This window comes from Sorghum bicolor, chromosome 1 (genome assembly GCF_000003195.3).
Source record: "Sorghum bicolor cultivar BTx623 chromosome 1, Sorghum_bicolor_NCBIv3, whole genome shotgun sequence".
Lineage (NCBI taxonomy): Eukaryota > Viridiplantae > Streptophyta > Magnoliopsida > Poales > Poaceae > Sorghum > Sorghum bicolor.
The window spans coordinates 18,558,646-18,572,961 of record NC_012870.2 but is presented as its reverse complement, the minus strand read 5'-3'; the positions used below and the strand labels follow the sequence as shown (position 1 = coordinate 18,572,961).

Sequence of the window (14,316 nt, the reverse complement as noted above, 5' to 3'; positions counted from 1 at the left end):
ATTATCTAATGGTAAGCATATGCAATAATGGTCGTGCCTCAGAATGAAGTCAGAACTTGCAAGCATCGATCCCTGAATTCTTTGGTAATCAGCTGTCGAGTCAAGACATCGTGCACTGATGGATGGTGGTAGCGTGCGTGGACGAGTCCGTGTCGACGACGGGTGTAGTCCATGGCCGCCGCGGCAGCACGAGCCCTCGATCGGCGACTCTTGGAGATCCATGTCACGTGGAGTTCTTAGCACTGATCTTAGCTGGTACCCGAATTCATCACAACTGCTTTATAATTATTATATAAGCTCCTACCCACAGGCCAATTTCCCTAATTAATCACTCCATCTTGTCGAGTTGCAAACAGGAAATAGCCCACAAAAGAAAATCTTTAATTTCTAAAAGAACAAGGTGGAAGCAAGAGAACATGAATTATTGTGGTATTATTATTTTTCTTCCGTTGCGAATTCTAGTCACGATAAAAACAATACTCCAACGTATGTGTGTCCATGTTGCCAACAAAGAAAAACAATACTCCACCGTATGTGTCCATGTTGCTAACAATCTCTCTTTTCTTTCTTTCAATGGTCTCAACACTCAACAGTGGGGTTTAATAAAAATCAGTTAATTTAGCATCATTACAATTTACACCTCGATACGGCAGATTTTGTAGCATGCCAGGGCCATACACAACATATTTCAGAATGATTAGAAGGGCACTCCAAAACTAAAGGAAAAGAAGAAAAATGGGCATTTCAGAATTTGAAAACCGCATGTGGAAAGTAAGAGAGCAAATAGTAACACAAGGTCAATGTTTATGACATCCATGGATGAATAATCTAGGGAACGAAAACTAGGTATCAAGATGCATACATGAAGGAATAATAGGTAGATCAAGATTCTCTCTCTCTCTAAAATATAACACAAAAATATGATGAATGACTCCAAAAGCCTTAGAAGATCCTGGGTAAATCAGTAGTCTGGATCACTCTCGCTGTCGGTCTCGAACCCACCAAAGCTCTCCTGCCCACCAATGAACATGTCCCTACTTGGATGAATAACCCCAACTCTTTGATCCTGACAGCCCATGCAATAACCTGAACAAAAGTTATAATCAGTAAATGCATCTCTTAAAAAGCCGTGACTAATACACAGGATGCATTGATGACATAGAATAGAGACCAGTAAACAGCAAGGAATATGGTTTCTGAAGTTCCATTATTTCATAAAAAGTTTAGAAAATACCACAGGAACTCTAAAAACCACCAAAAAAAATGATAACATACAGAGACTCCTAAATGCCGAAGTCCAAACTTTTTCCTATGATTTGTCTTCACAGCTATAAGTCAGCAGAGTCATTATATTCAGAAAATGCTTCTAAGTATCATGCGCAAAACATGTCTAAGATTGCTTCTGAAGAAAACACATGTCCAAGCTACACTAACAACCTAACGAATAAAAAGCTATTCCTGTAAATATTTCTGTAATGATAGAAATTCTTATATCAAATTTGAAACCAAAAAAAAAAGAATCCAATTTCTGGTAAATCATCAGTAGGAGCATGTCAAATGTTTGAATATGGAGCTCAGAGCTTATAAAGAAAACACAAGCACATTGATTTAGGCTTAGGGGGGCTATGGCATCCTGCATGTTCTTTATTATTGTGGACTCCTTCCATTTTTATTTACATGGCATGATATATTTTGGTGGTTGTTTCAGATTTACCAAGTTGCAGACAGTATTTGCATAATAATAAGGCAATATTCAGTTATAAGCAATATCAGTAACCAAAAACAGCAAAGGCTCAGTAAACCAAAACAACATAAATGCAGTAGGCAATAATAAATCTTATCTTAAGAATAAAGAGAATCAATGGGAGCAAATAGAAGAAGAATAGACAAACCATCTGGACCAGACCCAATTGTGCAGCACTGGTAAACATCGTTCTCGTTCTCAACATTGGCATCCACTTCCGCAAAACAGAACAGGTCATCATGGGTTGGAGAACAAGCAGTAAAGTTGTAGTGACCGTAGGCTGATCCATATTCAAAGAATATGCACTTCTCAGTGATCTCTCCAAGCTCGTACTTTCTTTCTGGATATCTCTTCTTGATGAAACGCAAAGCCATCTGGACATTCTTGACATGCCTCTCTTCAGCCCTCGCCAGACGATCCTCTCTGATGACCTCCTTCCGCAGCTGCTTATCAGATGGTGCCTTCCCAGGGGGGAACTGTTTCTTTCGCCGCTGTAATTCTGCTTCGACCCGTTGACGCCGCTGCAGTTTTTCATGAAGTAGTTGTTTCTCCTCCCTGCTTAGCCGTGCCTTCTCTTCCTTTGCCTTTTCATCTAGTACAGGCTTAGGAAATTTCCATTTACCCGTCGGCAAGGGTGCTGGTTCTGTAAACCGCCAGCTATGTGCACTGGAGTCATAGACTTTGTTCTCGTCCTTCTCTCTCATGGCTTGGTGCTCGAAGAAGAACTTGCTCTTTCCCTGACATTCAATTGTCTTGAGAGTACTCAGTCTGCCACGGTGGTTCCTGGCAACCACAAGCTGTTAGGGTTAGTGCCAAAGTATAACACCTCTAGTTTACCACTCAAAGTTGTGAGATTTTACTTTTCTCTTGAAAATTTCTACGCTGAAACTATTTAGTAAAATCTGACTTCAGGAAATCACTGAATCCGTGCCCTAAAATTACTCAGTAAAATCACAGTAACCAGCCACTCTTATGTTCTGGATAAGCATCTGAATCCCTGGGGGAAGGGGGAAGGGGGAGGGGGGAAGCGGGCAGGGGTCTTACAGCGGTTTCCTCGCCACCGTCGATGGAGTGGCGGCCATTGCAACCTGCACCGTCGAGGGATGCGGATGCGCCGATTCGTATACATGCAAGCCTGGGGAGTGGGGACACAATCACACCGTGCGGTGGTGCTGTTTATAGGCCGCGAAATCCAGGCAAGAACAGAGGACGGATGGATCGGAGTCGGGGTGGCGTGGGGTTGGGGAATCTGATTTTGCTTTCCGAGTTCTGTTACACACACGTGTTGAACATGTGTACAGCTTAGGCCGCCCTGTTTCGTTAGGTTTGGGTTTGTTTAAACACCTATTACATCAAATATTCAGACATATATATAAAGTATTAAATATAAACTACTTACGAAACTAAAAACATAACTAGAAAGTAATTTACAAAATAAATCTTCTAAACCTAATTAATCTATAATTAGATATTAATTATTAAATAAAATAAAAATAATACGATAACCAAACATCCAAACATCCCTCGGTAGTAGAGATGAAAACGGATCGGATACGGACGGATATCACCGATATCATATTTGTTTTCATATTTTTGGTCGGATTCGGATTCGAATATGGATAATGTCAATCATGTCGGATAAGATACGATTGGATGTCGACATCATAAATATATAATTTAAGCATTCGGATACGGATACGGTATCGGATGTTGAATATTTGGACTCGGATACGGACAGATCCGAACCCCTCTAAACAAATTCGGTCTTTAATACGATCGCAAAATATCCGTACCGTTTCATTCGCAGTCGGTAGTCACGTGCATATCCCCGACACACAAGGACTTTGCGAGAATTCGATACAGACCACCTAGAATTCACTTTATAGATTATTCTTTATGTATTTTATTGCCTACCTCACGAACTTAGCAAACGGACTCGAGTATATAAATGAGCCGACCTTTATGCTGATTAGAATAACAAGTTGATTTGACCTAGCTTGGGATTCACCTATATGGCTTTGAAAAAAAAAAGACTTTTTCTTGTATAGCCTTTTTTGAACTTATCATATAACCTTAAAACAAACTTTTATTTCTTCTATGGTCTTCCGCCCATTTTTAACAATTAATGGTGTTATCTAGAGAGTAAAAAGATTGTTTTGCTCTTAACGTAAAAAAAATTATAAAGTTTTATTTGTTTGTATATTTGGAGTAATATTTAGTAAATAAATTCACACATAATATGTACAAAATAAAACTATGCAGTTTTCTACGCCAAATGCCCTAGTATTATATATGAATTTATTTACTAAATATTACTCCAAATATATATACAAGAAACAAACAAATAAAACTCTGCAATTTTTTCACTTGGGGCAAAACGGTCTTTTTACCCTTCACTTAACATCGTTTACTACTGAAAAAGAATGAAAGACCATAAAATAATGAAAGTTCGTTCTAGGATCATAGAGGTAAACTAAATAAAATCATATAAAAAAGAGTCATTTTTTAGAACCATACAGGTAAATCTCTCTAGAAAAAATTGGTTTTATAGCACTGAAATATCGTAAGAATCCTAAAATACCATCGAAAGAACTCATCGTCGTCATAAATATCCCCTGAAGACTATAATAAAACGTTAGTTATTTAGCATCCCATCCCATTACATCTCATTGAAAACCTCGGACAATCTCATCGATGTTTGAGCACAAAGGCCCTGTTTGGTTGGCGCTGGTAATGTTTAACTCTTGTCGCATCGAATGTTTAGACACATATAAAGAATACTCAATATAAACTATTTACGAAACTAAAAATACAGCTAGAGAGTAATTTGATAGACGAATCAAGCCTATTTAGTCTATGAGTGAACACTAATTGTCAAATAAGACAAAAATGCTACAGTTGTTAAACTTTAACACATCCAACTAAACACCCTAACATTATGGGTGCATTCGGGTTCTTAGGGGGTGTTTGGTTGGGGTGTTAATAAAGTTTAACAAGTACTATAGCATTTTCGTTTTATTTGACAATTTGTGTCAAATTATGGACTAACTGTAAGTGCAATCAAGCCTATTGTGGGTTTTGGCGTTGATGACCACCGAATTAGGGAACTAATGAGATTTGCTGAGATGACAAGCAGGGAATATAGCAAAGAGGTTGTTGAATACCATAGAGGATCCCCCAATTCTAAAGGATGGTTCTCCTAGCTCCAAAGGAGGTTTAATTCATTTTCGGTTTGAATTTGAGTATAGGAAAAGCCGTACTATAAAGAGGGACTCCAAGGTTGTTGATCAAATTGTGAACCAAAGGCTCAAAAGCTCCTCAACATCCTCAGACCCAAGCCTAGCCAGCATATCTTTTTCTCTACACTTTGGTGTTTTCAGGCTGGTTCAGGCAAGGGCGGCACTGCCGCCCTACCCTGTGACAGTTGGAGAGCTGGGTATAAATACCCTTTCAGACCGTCTCAAATGGTAACCTGCTCGTCTTCCTCGCTCCCAACCGTTGCAAACAGACCAGAGCTCACCTCTCTCTCCCTCCATTGTTGCTCCTCAAGCCCCCAAGCCAATCCTTGATTCTAACCATCAAAACTTGAGGGAAAAGGCAACAAACTTCGATTGGAGAGCAGATCCATTGATTCCCAGCGTCAAAAAGAGCTTTTGGTTCACGTTTGGCCGGCAGCCTTGAGTTTGTTACTCTTGGAGCTTGCTCCTAGCCGGCTAGGCGTCGCCCTAGAGCTTGCCAACGTGTGTGGCAGCCAAGGAAAGGTTTGTAAGGTTACCCTTGTAGCTAATACATTCTTCACTCTTTGCAAGGGGTAAAATCCTTGCTTTGAGAACGAGGAGAAGGTAAGCCTGTGTGGCTAAGCCGGTCCTAGTGTGGGCACGTCAACAACGTGGAGTAGGCCAAGCCTTGTTGTGGCAACAGCTGAACCACGGTAAAAATCGTGTGTCTTGTGTGCTTTCACTTGTGTATGAGTTTGTGTTAGGTTTTGAGGCCGATCTATTTGGTGGGGGAGGCTCCAGCACATTCTAGCCATATACTTGTGCTCTAACATCTTACAGGAAGCTTGGAAATTTAGTCGATCTAAATTTCCCTGGGTAAAGTTTGAATCAATTCAGTTAAGCTTCTGTCTGTTTTTTCTGTTGAGGCCGGCAGTGCCGTCCTGGGAGGGCCTCACTGCCGCCCTTGCCTGTGTGACTGATAAACTTTGCTGAAAAAGTTTGAACAGGCCTATTCACCCCCTCTCTAGGCCACTTCCTGCCAGAGATCCTACACTAACTAGGCTTAAAAGATTTGTCTCGGAAATTATTCTCTAACTGTGCTTTTAATTTCATAAATAGACTATATTTAATATTTTATACATGTATCTAAACATTTAATGTGATAGGAGTTAAACTTTACCGGAGAAAACCAGACGGGCCCTTATATATGATATGCCAGTTCTCCTGGTGGTGTAAAAAAATAACTTTACTTTCTTTCAAAAGGGATTATATATAGCTATAGGATCACAAAACAAAATATTCTCAGCTACTTATTTATTTTGTACAAGAAAGAATTCGATGCATCCATAATTATACAACAAGATTCGACCCTATCTTCTTACTTATCAAAAGTGACATATGTGTGCTATGGTAAGATGTAACAAGTATTCATCTATATATAGGATTCTTGCGGTTCGGTTCGTTTCCCTCCTCGTACTTGATCCCCATTTCCTACAGCGACCAACTCTCTTCGTCGTCGTCGTCGTCGTCGTCTCCTGCATGCTGGCCGTACATTTTCAGGTTCGCCATTGCCGTGGTCGCTGACATACGGAAGGACCTTCCAGATCCAACAACCGACCTGTCCTGCTGGCTGACCTCCTTGCAGACATGGTCCAGCATGGACAGGAAGTCCCTCACAACCATGAATATCCTCAGAGGGTGCGCTTCCTCCTTTGCAGAATCGCCATGGAAATACTCAGTGATCTCTTTCACTCTCCCCAGAGCCCTCTCCTCATCGCACCTGACTTGTTTGATCTCTATCTCAGCTTCCTTGAGAAAATCACGCATCCTCGCGAAGAAATTCTGGCCTTGGGTGCACTGCTTCTCGAGCAGGAGGACCGACTTGATCTTGCCAAGACCGGCCTGAAGCTTGGATACATAGCTGTGCAGCACATCGAAATCCATGCTGGCTGCTTTCTTGACATTCCCGAGCTCATTGCTCAGCCCAGATACAACTTTCAATCCTTGCTTACGGAACATTTCGTCTTTCACGATATTTCTGGCTTCATCTCCTACGGCTTTCTCGGATTTTGCGTCTTCAGACCGGACGATTTCTTGGACAACAAAGTGTAGCAAGGTGGTTTTGCCATCGGTGCCTTTGACGTCTGCGAGTTTGAGTAGAGTGTCCAGCTTGAAAGCTTTTGCCTGACCACGGTTTGTGCCAACATTCATTCGGTTCCCAGCTTGCAGGACAGCTTCAAGTAGCTTCAGGAACAATCTACTGCCTTTTAAATCATCACAAGCTCCCTGCAAAACCATGAGAATAATGTCAGCCACTCATACATACAGTTGCATCATTGCTCAAAAGGTACGGAAATCAGAAAGGCTTATAATTAATTTTTCCAAAACTAGACAAGCTATTACAGTATTACGCTTGAAGCTGTTGCATGGGTGCCACTGTCAGGTGCAAGTGCCCAACTGGCAATCGCTGAAGGCCAGTGACCGATATGCTATGAACTGTTCAAGTCTACGATTGTGAATGAAGAGTTTGTTGCAAAAAATAATTACTATGTTCTGCACGTTGGCAGTTGTGCAGTCTAAAAATTGACACCAAATGACCCTACTGGTTACATCCTTAATTACAGGCAATAGTACTTTACAGGCAATAGTAGATAGTAAATGACGAATGTAAAAATTCATGTGCAGCCACTTATCATAGGAACTACTATGCAGAGTGAACCAGCATACCTCTAATGTCTCGAAAGATTTCCTGAGGTAATTAATTTCGCTCTCAAAATTTGCTCGATATAGCATAGCATCAACTCTTTTGAAGGAGAAAGGGATATCAAGCAGTGCCTTGAGAAAACGCTCTGCCGAACCAAGCTTTGATAAGTCCCCAGTAAAGTTTCGAAGCTTCAGTTCTTCCTCTTTTGTAGGAGCCATCTTTACTAAGGTTTCCAACAAATCCGCCCCCAGACATTCAGCATTGCCTATTTTTAAAAAAATGTCAGCAGCAATAAACATTGCGAGTAGAACTAGACAGAATATCTTTGACTGCTGTCATGTAGCTGACTGAACCTTATGGAGCAGTAAGTACTGCATATTTGCTTTAATTTGAATCCAAAGCCCGCAAATACACTTCAATACCCATTGATATGAGCATTAAAAGATATTAAGCTTCCAAACATGTTAATTCTAAAAATATTCAGTCCAAAATTACAGTGGTCTGATATTAGAAATCGAACATCTGTTGCCGGAAGCTATAATATGAAGAATGTATATGATGCTTGCTGTGAACTGGTTTGTCAGGTTTATTCAGAGCACATTCAAGATGAAGAATCCAACTACATGCATAATGAAACGATCTACTAAGTAGTACTCTGAGTTCTGTCAAATGCTGTGATACAATCACATAAGGATTGGATATTCAGAGCTTTCCTGTACAGTTAAATATTTCAGCAAATTATATTGCTATTATATTGTTAAGGTTGCCTTAGAAATGTCCACATCATAACTAGAAGTAGTTAACAATAATGGACCAACAACTTATACACCATGGTCAATCAAAGATGGTCAATCAAAGAATTTCTCACCATCTAACAGTGCATCGGAGACCTCTTCCAGAGTGACATTCAGTGCGCGCAGCAGGATGGCAATGTTCTGTGCCTTCTTAGGATCAAGGACCTTCTCTTGGGCACTACATTGCGGCGCTCCAGGTTTTTTCAGCGTGTCCCTAGAAGGTGCATTTGCAGCATTGTTCGTGAAAAGCACCTCGATCATGTCCTCATCCAACCTGCCACAAACTCATGTCAACATCACAATTTTTAATGACCTTAATCGCGTATCTCTGTTCTGAGAATGAGTCTTAACTGGAATGAGTTGGACTTGAGCCGGTCCCAGACCATGTCGCGGTCGGAGCACGCCCGGACCTTGTCCCAGTGCAGCGGCTTCAGCTTGGGGCGGGCTTCGTCACCGGCAGGATCATCGTCCGTCCGGATCGACATGCCGTCATTGTCTTTGTTCACCGCCATGACGGGTGCTCTCGGCGCAGCGACACTTGGCCCCTCTGTTTGCTCTGGTTTGTGAAGCCGGCGCGTTGATAATGGTGCAGCGGATGGTCCCGGTGGAGGCTGCGGAGGTTTTGGGATTGCGTTGGTGCATCTTGGCGCTGGCGGCGGCGGCGGCGGCGGCGGTGGAGGAGGAGGAGGTGGGTTGGAGGGTGGCGAGACCATTTGCTTGATCATATCCGAGGCGGAGCCGGCGGAGAAACGGGTCCGCGGCAGAGTGCGTCGGGAGCGTGGCGCAGGAGGCGCGGGCGGAGGAGGCGCCACGGTTGCAGCTGGAACGGCGGCGGCCGGCGTGGGTGGGAAGAAATCGCTGGTGAGGCTGGGGAGACTGCGGCGGGAGGGAGTGGTGGTCCGTGGGCTGGACGCGCTCGCCTCGCTCCACGTCCCGGCGCCGTCGCCGCCCGCCGAGCGCTGGCCCGGCGTGTAGTACGCGGCGTCCTCGTCGGACGACCCCGCGCGCCGAAGCGGCGGGAGCGGCCTGAGTTCCGGGCTCGGGACGGTGTCGACGTCGCGGCACATGCCCCGCCTGGCGCGCTCCGAGCGGGCCTTCCGGTACGGTGTGGCACCGGCACCCGACGACGAGGCCGCCGCCGCTGCGGAGGTGCCCACCGCGTCGGCGTGCAGCACGACCGCGGAGGCAGGCCCAGGGTGCGCCGCGGCGGCGAGGCCGGGGGGTTTGTTCGCCCACGCGGGGTGCCGCCGCGCGAGACGGCCCGTGAGGAGAAACGCGGCGGCGAAGGCGAGCAGCGCGAGGACGGCCGCCGCGGCGGCGGAGGCGACGACAATGGCGGCCTTGGGCGTTCCTCCTCCGCCGCCGCCGCCGTGGACGCGCGGAGCCGGGCCTGTGCGGGATGATGAGGCGTCCGCGGCGACGGTGTTCGGTGGCGGCGGAGCCGGGAGCAGCGCCGGCCCGCCGTTGTCGACGGGTGGGACGGGCGTGGAGGGATCGGCGGCGAATCCCGGTGCTGGCGGCGCCGTGGTGGACGGCGGCGGGGTCCATTCGATGGGGAAGAGCGGCTCGTGCAGCGCCCGCCTGGTGTCGCCGCCGCCGGCGGCGGCGGCGGCGGAGTGGACGAGGAAGAGGAGTGAGGTGAGCGTGAGGAGTGGAGACATCGGTGAGAGAGAGAGTGATGAGCTCCTGGAGAGAGGCAGAGAGGGAGCGAGGGTGATGGCAGTGGAGTGGGAGCGCCGGTCTGCCGGAGTGGGAATGCAAGGAGACACGAACACGACACGAGGAGAAAGGAATGCGTGCGGGAAGAGGAAGGAAGCCGCCATTTTTCTGGGTTTGCTTGATAGCAACGGCTCTCGCGCACTCGTTTGCACTTTTTCTTCAGATATCAGCAGAGACTTCCTCCACACGCCATGTGGCGTGGGGGCGCACAGGGTCCACCAAATTGATTTCCCTCGCACTCGTAGCACTTTTTCTTTAGATAAACAACAGAGAATTTTGCGGTTTTGATCAACATTTGTCGCAGTGAATCGCACTCCATGCGTCTACAACTATTAGGGCCTTGTTTACTTCCCAAAAAAGTTTGCAAAAGATTATAGATTTCTCATCACATCGAATCTTACGATAAATGCATAAAATATTAAATATAAATAAAATTAATAACTAATTGCACAGTTTGCATGTAATTTGTGAGACGAATCTTTTGAACCTAATTAGTCTATGATTGGACAATATTTGTCAAATACAAACGAAAGTGCTACAGTGTCTATTTTGCAAAATTTTTGAAATCTAAACAAGGCCTAGAAATTCGAGACTTTTTCACTATAGTAATTTGTTCTAGAATATAGTTCGTGTTGGTAAAACTTATGTATTTCTAAAACGACTTATAAATTCAATACCAAAAATTATGTATTTAAAAAGACTAAAACAACCTATACCTTGAAACAGAGGGACTAGTATTTATTTAGTCCAAATGCCAATACTTATATCTATTTTATCCACTTTTTTATAAAAACAAAAGTAAATAATAAATATAATATTATAAGTCACTGGATCCTCGATCTTTCCCCACAAAATAAATAAATGTCGATTTAGTTTTAATTAGAATAAAAATTATTTTTATTATAACCATCCAACTAATCAATTAAATGTTGAGCATTTTGTTATCAAATTTAATCTAAATTAATGTATCTCAAATTTATCTGCATATCTCAGTGTCATCACCGACAATAGCTGTCATGTGAAAATCGAGAGAGATCTCCGTCATAATCACCAAATCCTTAACATGACCACAATTACCTTGCTATGGACTTTAATCAGATATTAGATTACATCTTTCAACACAGATAGTATGAAAAGAATAAAGTGACATATTTATGAGCAAATATTTATGTGTCTTATAATAAGAGAAAAAACTACTAAGATAGTGTTTCGATTCGATAAAGACTTATATTATTATTATTATTATTATTATTATTATTATTATTATTATTATTATTATTATTATTATTATTATTATTATTATTATTATTATTATTATTATTATTATCATCATCATCATCATCATCATCATTATTATTATGTACCATAGTCATTATAAATTAAATTATAGATTTTAAATTTTATAGTGAGCATAGAGCATATAACAACATTCACATCCTATTTTCCTTAACGTTTGTTAGTTTTTTTCTCTACATGTATGTTTGCTAGTTGAACTAAATTATAGGCATGCTATTTGGCTAATGTTTTATAAATGACAACAGGTGGGACCATAACAAATAGCGTCAGATCTAATTCATAGGGTTCAGGTAAATAGAACTTTTTCCAAAGCAAAACTCTTAGAATTTTTTATACTTACGAATGTAGAGTGTTATTTCTTTACATAGGTGAACACGGTCTGGACACGCATGCTAGGTGGGTATGTGTCACACCTGGTGTGTCTAAGTGTCCACATAACAAATATATCGATAAATATAGGAAATATTAGAAACAGTGCTTCATTATATATCGTAAATATAGTTATATTAAGACTTACATCTATAACATAGAGTACATCAGAAACTATTATTAGACTTTTTCTTCAAGACTCAGAGAACTTGTCTAGCACTCTTGACTATCTCCAACAATGGTCACCCAAAATACAAGACTCATTTGTCCTTTGGTAGCGCTACATGTAAAAAGTTCCATACCTATTTTTAGTCTTCTCCAACAACAAAACCTAAAAGACAACACTCTCTGCAAATGGGTCTCGAAGAGAGAGGATACCCAAATTTGGGTTATGCCTCTCCTGATACCCACAATGAGTCTTCTGTATGGGTACTCTGTTGGAAGCTATAGGTATTGTGTTGGAGACCCATTTTAGGTTTAAGTTCTCAAATGAGTCTCTTGTTGGCCTTAGGGGGAAAAACCCTACACTTGAACCACCATTTAGTATCCATCTGATATTTTATTGAACTTTAATAAGCAAGTGTGAGTGCAAGACTAAAAAAGCCTGCCTCAGTTATATTACGATAAGTATTTTTATTTGGTCATGTTTTATTTATTAAACCTAAGTTGTTTGGTTATGCTTAGAGCCACAAGTTAATAGAAGAAATTAACATCAAAACCATTCATCGAATTATCTAATCGAAAAAAAATTCAGGCTAGACATGACTTGAGACTCTGAGAGCATAGGCGATATATCAATTTTAAATAACTCTACAAAGCGTGTATAGTTTTACCCATGAATCATGATAACCATCTGCCTAAGGCGGCCAACGTCTTTAACACTTCCAAGACGATCGAGGCTTTTCAAAAAGAGACTCCCTAACAAATTGTAGCCTGCAAAGGTTTCAGAATTCAGCTCAAATGGCGCGTATGAACATGCATATTGCACACAACCAGACATTCTACCTAGATTTCTCTGTAACGACTAGTAATTGATTGACCAAACATGCAGGCATGATTAGTGTCGCGTCGCAATGGCAGTGGCATGCATGCTAACTAAACAAATGGTTGCATATATATACTATAATAGTGGCTCTGCCACCAGTACTAAGCACGCACGAATGATCAGTGTTGGATCCTACGGAAGCAGAAGCTAGCTAGCACAATCAACTAGAGCACATTCCTGCAGCATCCGGCGTGGAAGTGGTGGACCGCCACCCAATCGAGACAAATCGATAGGGCTCCACATGCAATGGATGCAGGCAGCCAAAGCCAAATCCGATCGATCATTTCTCCTCGCACAACTGACAACCCTGCAGGCGTTCTCTAATGCCACCAGTAATCACTCACTCACTCTCACACGCCATCATGATTACCGGATCGTAGGTGAAGTGATCGACCATCCTACTACAACATGTTGGTTGATGGACTACAAGTTACAACAATGTATATATTTCATGAGGAAAAGAAACCAAAAGAAAGAATAAAAAAGAATCCCATGAACTCGATCGTACACGAAATCTTTTAAGTTAGGCCTTGTATACTTTGTGAAAAGAAAAGTTTTTAGGTACTATAGCATATTTATAACTATAGCAATTAGTGTCCAATCATAAACTAATTAGTTTTAAAAAATTTATCTCGTAAAATACATACAAACTGTATAATTGTTATTTTTAATCTATATTTAATGAACATTCGATGTGATGAGATGAAAAGTTTTTAGGTGGAAACTAAACAGGGCTTTAGTAACAAGCTTTACAAAATACAAATGCATTAAAATTTTCCTACCTCACCCTGAACCCTCACCTTAGTGATCCTCGTATATATGGTCCTGCATCGGTGAATGAACTTATTGCTTGCAGAATCGAGCATAGCTTCGTTGGTTAATCCTACCAACCTGTTTATATTTTCGTCCTCGATTCACCTGAGTTATGCTAGTCTAACACCCAATTTCAATAAGTAAGGAGGGACTAAAATCCCACAATTTCAAATCACCACAACATAATATAAAGGTCAATTGAGTTTTGGATGGCTAAAGAGGAATGTGCACCTATAATAAAGCGGAATATGCAACAACTCTATACACACAACTCCAACGAAACCACGACACTCCTCTTTCTCTACATGGGCGTCCGAATTAAAGCCCCATATCACTGCCCCTTTCCGCTCTGGTCATCTACGTGCATTGTGCTAGATTAGTAGTTTTGATTGTATTAAAAAGAATTAGCTTATTTCTACTAAAACCATTCCCATCGTCACTACAAACACTTTTGTATTAGTGCGCATGCTGTCTTGCTACCATGGGCGCAGTGGCGGATCTAGAAATGGATCAAGAGAGATGCTAAATAATATAGCTAAAATTCTTTTTTCTCGCTCAATCCTACACTAATGGATATAACTAAGATTGATAATTCAATACTGATTCAAAGTGTT

At 42.0% G+C, this 14,316-nt stretch overlaps 2 protein-coding genes across 2 annotated transcripts; both read right to left on the bottom strand.

Annotated features, from left to right (window-relative positions):
- LOC110435036 lies at positions 743–3,022 on the bottom strand. The gene is made up of 3 exons (XM_021460329.1): positions 2,789–3,022; positions 1,893–2,527; positions 743–1,086 (listed from the first exon to the last, which is right to left on the bottom strand). Exons 1-3 carry the CDS (start codon positions 2,824–2,826, stop codon positions 962–964), a joined length of 798 nt encoding a protein of 265 aa, XP_021316004.1. The 5' UTR covers positions 2,827–3,022; the 3' UTR covers positions 743–961.
- Positions 6,249–10,292, bottom strand: LOC8065209 (formin-like protein 4). The gene is made up of 4 exons (XM_021458750.1): positions 8,812–10,292; positions 8,535–8,734; positions 7,690–7,931; positions 6,249–7,248 (listed from the first exon to the last, which is right to left on the bottom strand). Exons 1-4 carry the CDS (start codon positions 10,281–10,283, stop codon positions 6,454–6,456), a joined length of 2,709 nt encoding a protein of 902 aa, XP_021314425.1. The 5' UTR covers positions 10,284–10,292; the 3' UTR covers positions 6,249–6,453.

What these genes read in the sequence shown, in the direction of transcription:
- LOC110435036 (XM_021460329.1), bottom strand. Translation starts at nt 2,826, where the DNA reads ATGGCCGCCACTCCATCGACGGTGGCGAGGAAACCGCT. An exon ending in ACGGTGGCGAGGAAACCGCT is followed by an intron (nt 2,528 to 2,788) that starts GTAAGACCCCTG and finishes TGTGGTTGCCAG; the next exon opens with GAACCACCGTGGCAGACTGA. An exon ending in AATTGGGTCTGGTCCAGATG is followed by an intron (nt 1,087 to 1,892) that starts GTTTGTCTATTC and finishes ACTTTTGTTCAG; the next exon opens with GTTATTGCATGGGCTGTCAG.
- LOC8065209 (XM_021458750.1), bottom strand. Translation starts at nt 10,283, where the DNA reads ATGGCGGCTTCCTTCCTCTTCCCGCACGCATTCCTTTCTCCTCGTGTC. An exon ending in CTCAAGTCCAACTCATTCCA is followed by an intron (nt 8,735 to 8,811) that starts GTTAAGACTCAT and finishes AGTTTGTGGCAG; the next exon opens with GTTGGATGAGGACATGATCG. An exon ending in CTCCGATGCACTGTTAGATG is followed by an intron (nt 7,932 to 8,534) that starts GTGAGAAATTCT and finishes TTTTAAAAATAG; the next exon opens with GCAATGCTGAATGTCTGGGG.